Genomic DNA, 12,774 nt, shown 5'->3' on the forward strand with positions numbered 1-12,774 from the left:
GGAAGGCTGTGCAGCCCCTTACTGAATGCAGGCTGGCTGGGGAAATTGTTAAACCAGAGCCTCGGACCCTCGATCCGTGACAGATTTGCCAGAGTGCTCAGTCTGCCCCTGATTGGGAGCAGAACTTTCTAACAGAATCGTATTGTTGGTCCAATTTACAAATAACTATTTTTTAATGTGGCCAATATTTGGGGCATATCACTCATTTATGTATATACATTTTTTTATTTATTGTCAATTAATTAAAATGTCTAGTTTACCCTTTAGGATAGTATATATATTTTGTTTAGGAGACATTGTAACTCTTAGACTGTAGATGACTCATAGAATTAGAGAATTTAAAGGAACACTATAGTGTAAGGAATTTAAACATGTATTCCTGGCACTATAGTCCTGAAGTGGCTGTTTAGAGGTCCAGACCCTTTTTCCGATTTTAGTAAAAAAAGGTAATTCTAGCACCTTTTCCTCCCACGCCGGTCTTGCCATGGATTGTCTACCTGACTCTGGCTGAGATCATCAATCTAGAAAAGCAAAATGCCTGTGGAGATGCTGATTGCCAGGCCTGCACCATCTGCAGGACTGTACTAGGAAGCTCCTCTAGTGGCCCTCTGAGTGAGAGCATCTTGAAGTGTTACTAAGCAGAAATTAAAAAAAAATAAGTAAAAAAGTGTTTAAATTGAAAAGGTGGAAGGCACAGACAATAGACACCAGAACCACTACATTAAGCTATAGTAAGAATATAGTGTCCCTATATACATAGATATATATAATTTTATTATAAGTGTATTTTGATATAAATATTATCAAAATACATTTAGAGTAGAATTAAAAAATATATATTTTTTTATAATAGACATATATATATAGTTATTATATTTATATACGTGTGTAATTTTACTCTAAGTGTATTTTTATATTAATATATGTATATATTAATAAAAAAATATATAAAAATATGTGTGTGTGTGTGTGTGTGTGTATATATATAAATATATATATATATATATATATATATATATATATATATATATATATATACACACACATACATTTTTTTTAATTTATTAACTTTGTTTTTGTTTTAACTTTTTTAAAACTTTTTTTTTAAAAAAAAACTTTCCTCCAGCAGGGGGACTGCCTGTCAATTCAGGCAGTCCCCCTGCTGGCAGCACTGTGAAAACCTATTGCGGCCATGTGACTGCTCTAAAAGAGCCCCTGGGGGTCTTAAATTGCAGAAGACCGATCACCGGCAGGGGAACGTTGGCGATTGGTAAGTACATGGGGAGGGAGAGGAAGGGATGGTAGAGGTTCATTTAAAAAAAAATATATATATATATATATATATTTTATTATTTATTTTAATGAGTGCCTCGACCCTTTGAGGCACTCTGTCTGATGGCTTCCGATGCTCTGCTCTACATTGCTGGGTGCCACGTGCAGCAACCCGTAAGTGAACGCTCCGAGGGGAGCGATGACTTGGGTTCTCGGCAGTGAGGGGGGTATTGTATGATGCCTCAACATCGAGGCATCGTGCAATACCCATAGAGCAGCTGGAAGCAATCATGATCGCTTCCAGCGCTCAAATTAGCTTAAGGACCATTTTTTGATGGACGTATCTCAAGGTCCTTAAGGGGTTAAAGAAGCATTAAATAACCCTTTAGCATATTCACTGCTGTTTATTTATTTTTGGCTGATCCCTGACTACATTGACAAACTTTAGAAGGTCTAAATCTAATTTGTTTGTTTATTCTTGTTTTATATTGTGCGCATATTTTTCTAACTATTAAAATGGCAAGACTGAATTTCTCATCCCTCCTGGGGGGTATATTTATATTATTACTCATTCTCGGGTCCTCTACTAGAGACCTGGAAGTCTAAGAATTCTGCATAGTATCTTGGCTGTTCCTAGAACGGCACTCTTCTGGACTGCAATCTCAGATGTCCCATCTGGAATCTGTTGAAGCCACTACCCCAACTTTGGAGTCACAACCCTGAGTACTCATATCTCAACTGGGACTACTACTGCCTTCACTTTCCACAATATTTCTAGCTTTTCTTTCATTCCTTAGTTTTTGTCCATCTTCTCATGTTCCTTTTTCCTGAGGTAACCTTTATGACTACATTTTTCTGTTCCTTGTCTATCCCCACGATGTCAAGTTGGTTGTCCAGTACTTGCTTGTCTGTCTGGATCTGGAAGTCCCACAGGATCTTTGCCCTGTCATTCTCAACTACCCTTTGTGGTACCTCCCATCTGAGTTCAGCCCATGTTCAGTGCAGATGTCTCGTTACACAATCTCAGCAACTTGGTTGTGACTCTCCGTGTATGTATGCTGCTCCTGCTGACATCTTGCATCCAGCTATGTGCTGGATTGTCTCAGAGGCCTCTTTGCCTGCACCTTGGGTCATGCCTGGTGTGGTAGACTCATGCTTCTATTGATATGGTGCTTAGTGCCCATTCCTGTGCTGCTAGGATTAATACCTCAGTGCCTTTTCCAACCAGTGGTAGGATTTTGTCATGTGAGCCACATCCACTATCTGCTGGTATTACACCCCATGGAGAGATTGCCATGGAAGCTCCTCTTTTTCTGTATCCTCTATCTGCTGTTGTCTCAGGCATTCCCTTAACAGTTCATCTTAGGGAGTCATCTATGTTATGTACTTGTGGATGCATCCACATCCAGGACTGTGGCCTTGACACACTCATCAGGTCCTGACTTCCTTCCTTGCGGCTGGTGTACAGTCTCTGGGTGCTGGATATATAATATATTTGGGTGCTGGTATATATATATTTAAAATAAAGTCAAAACTTGTGAGCAATGTGCATTTTTTTATTCATTTGCCTATTGCTCAATTTAATTTTCTTGATTTATGCATAAATAATAATTTATATGATACTCAGATTACTGCAAAACAAAATAAAATAGTTTTCCCTATAGTTAATCGAGAGAATGTATGTCCATAAAAGTCCATATTTTTAAAGCCCTTGTAATGTGTCTTGCCAATGCTTGATGCCTTCTACTACAAGACTTGGTGCTGAGATTTTTGTTGTGTTTGTGTTTTTTTTTTTTTTTTTACAGTATTTATGGTAAACCTTCATTTACAGGCACATTCATCTGTAGAGAGAGCAGGACTTATCAGTGGAGTGAAGATGAAGAAGATCCCATCAGATGAGAATTATGCAGCTCAAGGGCAAGCTCTCAAAACTGCTTTAGAAGAAGACAAAGCAAATGGACTCATTCCAGTCTTTGTAAGAAAATAAATTTTGAGGACAAAGAAAATTCATAAATAATAATTTTTATTTCATGATCAGGCACAAACTAGAGTCCATATATCAGAACAGAATAGCCATGAACAAGACAAATAACAAAAACATACTGATATAATAATACATGCATACTGAGGTTAACCAGAAGTCAGAATCAAAGTAAATTATCAATGCACACCAAATAGAAATCTAATCAACGCACTTTTGTTAGCATAAAAATAGCAATAAATAAAATATACAAAATAGAAAGAGAATGTATGAAGTACCTAGAGTACATATGCAATAGTATAGCACAATGTTCACACAAATAGTATGTATAAAACTGGTCAGAATAAGTGTTATATTAGAAGTTGGAACAGAAAGAGTACAAGAACATTTTGAACACGAAGTAATTATTACACATTGAAAAAGACCTTGCGGTCGAATTGTGATGTGCTATGAAGTCCCTTTGGACTGGATTAAAAAGCTGCTGTTATGCTATTTGGTTCAAGTTACCAGTAGATGGTTTTTATTTAGTGAAAGTAATTTCCTTGAATTTAAGTAAAGCTGAAACAGCTGATGTGTGTTACAATTCATGGGGGGACAACCTTTTGAAACAGACTCTGGATAAAGTCTGGATGTAAAATGTTGCATCACCACCCCAACCCCTTTCCCAAGATTGTTGATACACAAATGCTACTAGCTAGCTCATCTTATACAAAAAAATGTATGGTTGGAAAGATTAACATGGACTAATTTGATACTTCAAACCATCTTCTCATTTAACTTAAACTAACTTTGTACTTATTTTTTTCAAATTATTTCATAGCTTTGTGCAACCCTTGGGACAACTGCTTCCTGCGCTTTTGACAACCTAATGGAACTGGGGCCTCTGTGTAAGTCTTAATTTTATTTTTAATTACATGTATAAAATCACAAATTGACAAGTGTATAAACACTGTTTTTCAATAATAAGTAATTGTAAAATAATACACTGTTAACAGATATGGCTCCAATAAAGAAAACCCTTTGTCCAAATAAAAAATAAACTATTTACTCTTTTAAATGAACAATAGATAATTCAGCATGCTGGCAAAATGATAGCATGGGAGAAGGAACTGGGCTATGAATTAACATATATACAGAAGAAAAGAGCATTTACAATACAGAAGTATATGACATTCTAACAGTTTAGAGATGATGCAGAAGATTGTTTATGAATGGCTCTTGGTTCCAGTCAGATTAGTACACATAAATAATGATAGCTCTGATTTATTCGGGACATGTCAAGCAAAAATAGTTTGGAAGGAATGCCTGGTTATCTTCTCCCTTTGGCTGATAAACAATAAGAAAAAAAAAAAAAAAAAAACTAATGTAAAAAGAAAAAGCAATTTAACCCCTTAACGACGAGTGACGGACGAGGTCCGTCACTCAGGGGAATGCGTTAATGACGAGTGACGGACCTCGTCCGTCACGCGTTAAAATTAACGCCGCGATCGCGCAGTGCCGGCGATCGCAGGGTTAATGCTGTTGCTGGGTCCCTCCGAGTCAGGGGCAGACCGGCAGCAGCAAATCCGGATATCCCAGCCCATGTGATCGCTGTGATAGCCAGTCACAGCGGTCACAATGCTGCTGGGATATCTGATCCGCCTCCCTCCACCTCGTGTGGGTTTGTGAAGTGGAGAGAGACGGATCGGTGCTACATTGTGTCCCTGATTTATTGCAGAGTTATACTTAAGTATAAAATTCACTTTTGTGGAGTTTAAAAAAAAATTAACCCTTTCCCTGCTGCTTGATCACTGCTAGCAGTGATCAATATACAGGTCACAGTACTCTACTGTGATCTATTTTTTTTTTTTTACTTTCAAGGGTTAATTTTTAGGTTTTTTGTAACCCTAAGGGGTTAAATTTTATTATTTGATTTTATTAATTTGTGATTTAGTTATTTTGGTGGGTGGAATTTAGTGGGAATTAGGGTATTAAAAAAAAAAAAAAAAAAAAAAAAAAAATTTTTTTTTTTTGTTAGAGTTTTGTTAGCTGTGTTAGCTGTATTAACAATGTTTAGAAAGTATAGCGCGGAGGAGGCTTATGCCCTGTTAGCGGCAGACTCAGAGGCGACTGACACTGCCTCAGAGAGTGAAGCAGGGAGTGACGCAGGGGATGCAGGGGACATGGACTATGTGCCAGATACTGCAGGACCATCAGGAGAAATCGACGATTCCCCTAATGCTGACCATGGCGCAGATGACTGGGTACCCCCTAATAATTTTTCCCCAGACATCCCAGTGTTTACAGGCAATCCTGGCATACAGGCGGACCTGTCTGCCTATAGTGCGCTGGATGTTATGCAGCTGTTCTTGGGGGATGAGATTTTTGGGGAGATAGTCACCCAGACTAATCTCTATGCGGAGCAATATCTGGCACGCAATCCAGACTCTAGGAAAGAGAGATGGTACCCAACCAGTGTGCCAGAATTTAAACAATTCTGGGCACTGACCATGTTAATGGGGCTAATTAAAAAGCCCACAATTAGGATGTATTGGGCTAAACATCCTATTTGCAATACTCCTATTTTTGCCGAGACAATGACAAGGGAAAGATATGAAGACATACTAAGATTTATGCACTTTAGTGATAACAAGTGCCCCCCAAAAGGTGATCCGCAGTATGATCTTCTTTACAAACTACGCCCTTTAATTGCCCACTTTAACAGTAAATTTGCCGCTATATATACCCCCAATAAAAACATTTTCATTGACGAGTCCCTAATGAAGTTTAAGGGAAGACTGGGGTTTAGACAATATATCCCATCCAAAAGATCCCGATATGGGATCAAATTTTATAAACTATGTGAAAGTGGCAGTGGCTACGTATACACCTTCCGTGTATACGAAGGAAGGGATAGCCACCTTGATCCCCCAGGTTGCCCAGATATAGTAGGGACAAGTGGAAAAATTGTCTGGGACTTAATAATGCCACTACTTAATAAAGGTTATCATCTATACATCGATAACTTTTATAATAGCATCCCACTGTTACAAATGTTGTATTGCTTCGAGACCGTGGCCTGTGGCACTATTCGGAAGAGTCGCACAGGTTTCCCAAAGGCTCTGGCAAACAAAAAAATGAAAAGGGGGGAAACAGCAGCTCTCTGCCAGAATGAACTGCTGGCACTCAAGTACAGGGATAAAAAGGATGTTTTCATCTTAACCACCATCCATGGTGAAAACACTCGGAGGGTCGCAGTTCGTGGCAGAGACGAATATAAACGGGTGCCAGTCTGCATACGGCAATATAATCGGCATATGGGGGGCGTTGACCTGTCCGATCAACTGATGCAGCCATATTTGATCATGAGAAAGACCAGGGCATGGTATAAAAAAGTGGGCATATACCTTTTGCAGATGGCAATCCACAATGCCTTTGTTATTTTTAAAAAGGCAAATGCTGGGCTGAAAAGCACTTTTCTTTCTTTCCAGTTTGAGCTAATTTCTAAGCTGCTAGAATGCCACACAAGGAGACCATCAGTGGAGCCTAGCAGAAGAATGGAGGCAGGTCACTTCTGCTTTAAGATTCCACCAACCCCTAAAAAACAAAACCCCCAGAAAAGGTGCAGGGTGTGTTACAAGAGGGGCGTAAGAGTTGAGACCAGCTATTACTGCCCTGATTGCCCCTCTCAGCCCGGCCTATGTATTGGCCATTGTTTTAAAATTTTTCACACCCAGGCCGAATAAGTAGACCAGTTTTGGGGTGTGATTTTTGGTTACCGAATCTTGGCTTTGTCTACCGTTTATCCTGTCTTCTCTGATCCTTGACCTCGGCTTGTCCTATCGTTGTTCCGTTTCTCTTTACTCCTTTGACCTCGGCTTGTACCTTGACAATTCTCTGCTTGTATAGCCCGGCCATTCTAAGGACCGGTATTACAAGTTTCTCTCTCTGTGTTCTCTCTCTTTGTGGTCTGTCTGTGTTTTGGTTTCGGAATCCATGACAGCTTTGCCCTGGACGCAGATAACTGTGTACTACCCCCGGATAAGTTTACCCCAACTATTCTGTATATGGGGGTATCATTGCACTAAGATGACATAGCTGAGCAACATATTAGGTGTTATACTGCCGTAGCACACATAAGGATAGCAAAATATACAGTAACATCTCCAAGTGTGTGTCAAAAAGGCAGAAAAAATGCTAATTGCAACTAGACTTGGTACAAACTAACAAAAAAATGATCCTACACTAAGGTTTAGAATATACCTTTTGAAATACCCTGGGGTGTCTACTTTAAGAAATGGTAGGCCTTTGTGGGGTAGTTTGAATTTAATACCTGCTAAGATGCTTGGAAATTGCACATAGGCCCAGCGTCAAAATTCAAAGTTCGGTAAAAACTGATATGGCTTGGTCTCCTATATGGCACTGTAGCTTCACGAACTAGTGCCAAAGACATACAATGGGGGTGTCATTTTACTCAGAAGACTTAGCTGAAAATAATTTGGGGGGTTTGAACTTAGTGGCACATGTGAAATATACAAAATGCCCAGCACAAATGCAATCCATATGTAAAAAATGCACAAAATTATTTTTTACCACATACTTTGGCATGTATTGGTAAAAAAATGGGGGCATGTTAAGGCACAATATGCACCTTATGAGATACCCTGGAGTGTCTACTTTTACAAATGGTAGGCCTTTGGGGTTTTTTTTCGAACAGACAGACTGTTATAATACCCCAAATGGAAGCATAGGCTCATTAAATCCGTCTCTCAAAATTCTACTGTGAATACTGAAAAGGACAGGTCTCCTATATGGCACTGTAGCTTCACGAAATAGTGCCAAAGACATACAATGGGGGTACCGTTGTACTCAGCAGAAGTAACTGAACACATAATAAAACTTTGTACAGGAATAGCACACACCAACTTTACAAAATACACATGAGAAGTTCTTTGTTATAAGTTTGTGTGCGAAAACCCCCAAAAAACACAATTTTACTCCAATATTTAGCAGAGGTTGGCGGTAAAATGGCTACGTAGAAAGTGTCAAAACAACCTTAGGTAAATAGCCTGTGGTGTCTACTTTATATAAATATATACTTTTGTGTGGCAATTTTGTTTTCTTTTATGGCTATTAGGCTTACAAGACAAACATACCAAATTCTAAAATCGCTCCACATAAAAAGTGTATTTTACTCCTTGTGCTTTGTGACCTGTAACTACCAAAAAAACCTGAAAATCCCAGACACATTATATATTCTGTAATTCAGAACAACTAAATGAATTTATTTTTAATTACTTTCCTTAACCTGCACTAATTATGTACACATTATTATTGCAAAAACTGTAAAAAAACACACAAAAATTCATTTTTTTGCATATTTCTGTATTTTTTTAATAATAAATAAGCATTTATATATATATGTGTTACATCAAATTAAAGCCCTTTCTGTCCTTTAAAAAACGGTATATAATATGTGTCGGTGCAATGAATAAGTAAAAAGCAAATTGCAGTTGAACGCAAATAGCAAAAAATGCAAAAAATGCCGTTGTCATTAAGTGAAAGACAAGCTTCTGAAGCTCTGTCCTTAAGGGGTTAATAAATTATTTACTATATAATAATATTATCCTTAACCTTACAGGGCGAGCTGGTTTAAACTAGATAGTTCCAGTAAGGGAAAGCTATTGAGCCAGGTAACTTAAGAGTAGTTGTTATGAATGCATTCCCTTTTTTCAATTGGAAAGGAAATATGGTGGAACAGAAGTATAGAAAATATAAGTCTTGTGTAGATAAGGAGAGGGAAAACCCATTTGAGAAGTCCAGAAGTGTTAACAAATGTTCAAAATCCTGAAGAAATTGAAGACGAAGTTATACCCATATCATTAATTTTCCCCTTTTTGTATTGTGTTATGCATGTTTCTTTATGTAAAAGTTGTAAAAAAATAAATAAAACAAAGACTTGTACAACTATAGCCTAGCCTAGCTTAGCTCTGCTGATGGCATTATTCTGAAACACTCTTTCTTGCCCGTGGAAAGAGTCATCCACCAAATTGCAAAAATCCTTGCAGTTCCTGAAAATGTTTGTCCATTTACATATCTTCTTTATATTATGTAGCTTGGACAGGAGGGTATCCTGGTTTTGTGCTGCCCTAGGCATGACAAAACTCAGACGCCACCCCACCCTTCCCCCCCCTGCCTACCTTCTAAATACACACGCATACACTAGCTAACAGACATACACACTCACTAACAGACACATACAGTCACTAGCAGACACACACATTCACTAACAGACACGCATACACTCTCACTAACACACACATAGTAACACACTCCCTAACAGACACACTCACTAACAGACACACACACACTCCCTAACAGACACGCAAACACACAGCAACATTAACACACTCACTTTTTTTTTTTTTATTCAATCCCCCCAGCCTCCTTATCTTTGGGGATGCTGGGGGGGTGGGGGGGTTGTTACTTTCCTTGGGGTCCAGTGGGGCTGCTGGGCGGCGCTGGCGAGGCAACACTGATTAGTCATATTCCGGCTCCAGGCATCACCCTGCGGCGCACGAGGGAGCTGAGCTGAGCAAAAAAATAAATAAAAAACATCCTAAGCTCAGGGACGTATTAGCCATGAGGCTAACAAGACATTTGCCCTGGGCATTTGGGGGTAGCTTTTTTTGCAACCCCCTGGAAAATACCGCCCAAGGCAAATGCCTTGTTTGCCTCACGGCTAATATGTCCCTGAGCTAGGAATGTTTTTTTTTTCTTTCTTGATGTGCCTATACATTGCAGAGACATTTCGGTCCAGTTAAGGTTTTTCAAATATTTCTTTTACTAACATATAGTTTACTAAAATTGTAGATCAATACTTCTTGATCATTAAACATCCATAGAAAGTAATATCTCTTTCAACAGTGAAGAAAACAAAAATGTATTCAATTTGTCTTCAGTGTTCTATTACAAGTTGGAGGTTTACAGTAAAGCTGTCATGCCAGCATCACATTAATAGCTGTAGCCGTGTCGTTTTTGTTGTTACTGATATTATTAAAGGAACACTGTAGGGACCCAGACCACTTCAGCTAATTGAAGTGATCTGGGTGCTGTGACACTTTTGCACTTAGTGCTGCAATTTAATACATTGCAGTTCCAGAGAACTGCAATGTTTACATTGCATCTCTAAGTCTGCCCTCTGTGGCTGTCTACCAGACAGACACTAGAGGGCTTCCTGAATCCAAACTGACTTTTTGTCCATTATCTGATGCTGGACATCCTAGCGTTAGATTTTCCTCATAGGAAAGAATTAAATAATAATTTCCTATGGGGAGGTCTAATGTGCGTGCGGCCATTGCCGAGCATGCGCATTAGGTCTCCCCCGCCGGCTGACGTCAGCAGTGGAGGGGTGTGGGCGGAGCCTGATCCAGCGCCGAAGGACATCAGAGCTGGTTTCAGGTAAGTGGCTGAAGGGGTTTTAATTCCTTAAGCCGCGAGAGAGAGGTCACTCCGGGAGCCTACAGTGCCAGGAAAACGGCTTTGTTTTCCTGGCACTATTGGATCCCTTTAAAGTTACAATAGAATATTAAATTGCTTAGTATGTTAGCAAACTGCTATACTTTCTGCCCCACAATGCTACCACTGTGATCTGTGATTTGTTATTGTTACACTCTTTTCTACACACATCTGACAGTATAAGTGACAACAACAACTTTACTGCAAGAGCATTGTTGTGAAAAGAGCGATATTTGTCACTTCATTCCTATACTACTCTATGAAGTGTAAGGCCTACCACCTACTTGCAAAAAAAAATTATGAAGTACAGGAGAACTGCTGGCAGGATGGTTTCTATGCTCTAGTCTAGTTAATCATTTGGTTCTCTTTGTAAAGGGATATGTTGCTTCTGTGCCGACAAATGGTAGACGGGTAAGAAAAAAGAAAATCTATACCTTTTCCAGCAATGCTCAACACATTTTACAGCAAAAAATGGTCTATAAGAGCTGCATTACTATTTGAATACATAAATACATAGGCCAAGAAAAGGTTTAGTGACTCCTGAGAATTCATGCCTAAAATAATTAATTTTCACAAGGTTTTTCCTCACCTAGAATATGCTTATTTTTTTTTTTATTTTTTTTTAATATGCAGTATAGAACTTTTCTGAAACGTAAGACACAACTGGCCCTCCACCACTTCACATTTCCATTAATACATAAGAATGTGAAAACAGTTATGAGCAATGTGCATTGTTGGATTCCTTTGCATATTGCTCAATTTAATTTTCTTGATTTATGTATAATTTTTATTTGATACTCAGATCATTGCAAGACAAAATATAATTGTTTCCTTATAGGTAATGCAGAGAATATATGGCTCCATATTGATGCTGCATATGCAGGAAGTGCCTTTATTTGCCCAGAGTTCAGATATCTGATGAAAGGTGTGGAGGTAAGTTAATGTTATTCCAGAAAACTTACTTTATCTGATATACATATGTACCTACCCCTTCACTACAGTATTTTTTATTTTTTTATACGTGTGTGTGTGTATATATATATATATATGTGTGTATGTGTGTGTATGTATATATGTATATATATATATATATATATATGTGTGTGTGTGTGTGTATATATGTGTTCAGTTATCTGATGAAAGGTGTGGAGGTAAGTTAATGTTATTCCAGAAAGCTTACTTTATCTGATATACATCGGTACCTACCCCTTCACTACAGTATTTTTTATATATATATATATATATATATATATATATATATATATATATATATATATATATATATATAGTTGAAAGCAAGAAGAGAAAGAACACTGCCTTAAATATATACTATAAAATATAACTTTGAATAGTGCACGAAATACAAAGTGATCATTTTACACATTTACTCTTAGTACGTCTAGATACATGTATAAAACGACATAAAGAGATAATATGCAGAAATGTAAGATTTAAAATAGACAAACAGCATTTAAATAACGGAGATGTTGTTTGAAATGTCTAAGTGGACCTAGATGTCCAGCTCTACATAGAGACTATCTGCTGTTGCAGTTTGTCTACTGTTACAGTTTGTCAAGAGTACTCTGTTAAAGTTTGTCAGGCTCTAAAATAGAGACTATCTACTGCTGCAATTTATAAAGAATACTCTGTTACAATTAGTCATAAATGAAAGTTGACACTGAAATCGTGTGACAACACAAAAATACTGTCTGATGTTGCTGTTAGATACAAGCTACAGTCTAAGTATTCACAGAAAATGTCAGGCTAACAATGAGAGTAAGTTAACATCTCAGATTGTTGCGTAAGGGGGACTGCAACGTAAATGAGATAAAGATGATGTGAAGATATCCTATGTCTGAGAAGGCACCTTCTAGTTAGTTTGTTATATATAACCCCAGTATAGATATAGAAAGAAAGAAGATAAAGATATTACTGTGCCTTCAAGGGCACCTGTCAGGTAGAAGAACTAACTACAAGTAATAGAGAGAGGAAAAGGAAAAAGAATGTATCCTCAATGTACAACT

At 38.0% G+C, this 12,774-nt stretch overlaps 1 protein-coding gene across 1 annotated transcript in view; it reads left to right on the plus strand.

The window, feature by feature from the left end:
• The window catches only part of DDC (dopa decarboxylase), a 493,139-nt gene that overhangs the window by 267,670 nt on the left and 212,695 nt on the right, over window positions 1–12,774 (plus strand). Inside the window, exons 6-8 of the mRNA XM_063452033.1 lie at window positions 3,104–3,247; window positions 4,074–4,140; window positions 11,589–11,683. Of these exons, the coding sequence (XP_063308103.1) occupies window positions 3,104–3,247; window positions 4,074–4,140; window positions 11,589–11,683 (306 nt within the window). The remainder of the gene's footprint in view (window positions 1–3,103; window positions 3,248–4,073; window positions 4,141–11,588; window positions 11,684–12,774) is intronic.

Source organism: Pelobates fuscus, chromosome 4 (genome assembly GCF_036172605.1).
Source record: "Pelobates fuscus isolate aPelFus1 chromosome 4, aPelFus1.pri, whole genome shotgun sequence".
Classification (NCBI taxonomy): domain Eukaryota; kingdom Metazoa; phylum Chordata; class Amphibia; order Anura; family Pelobatidae; genus Pelobates; species Pelobates fuscus.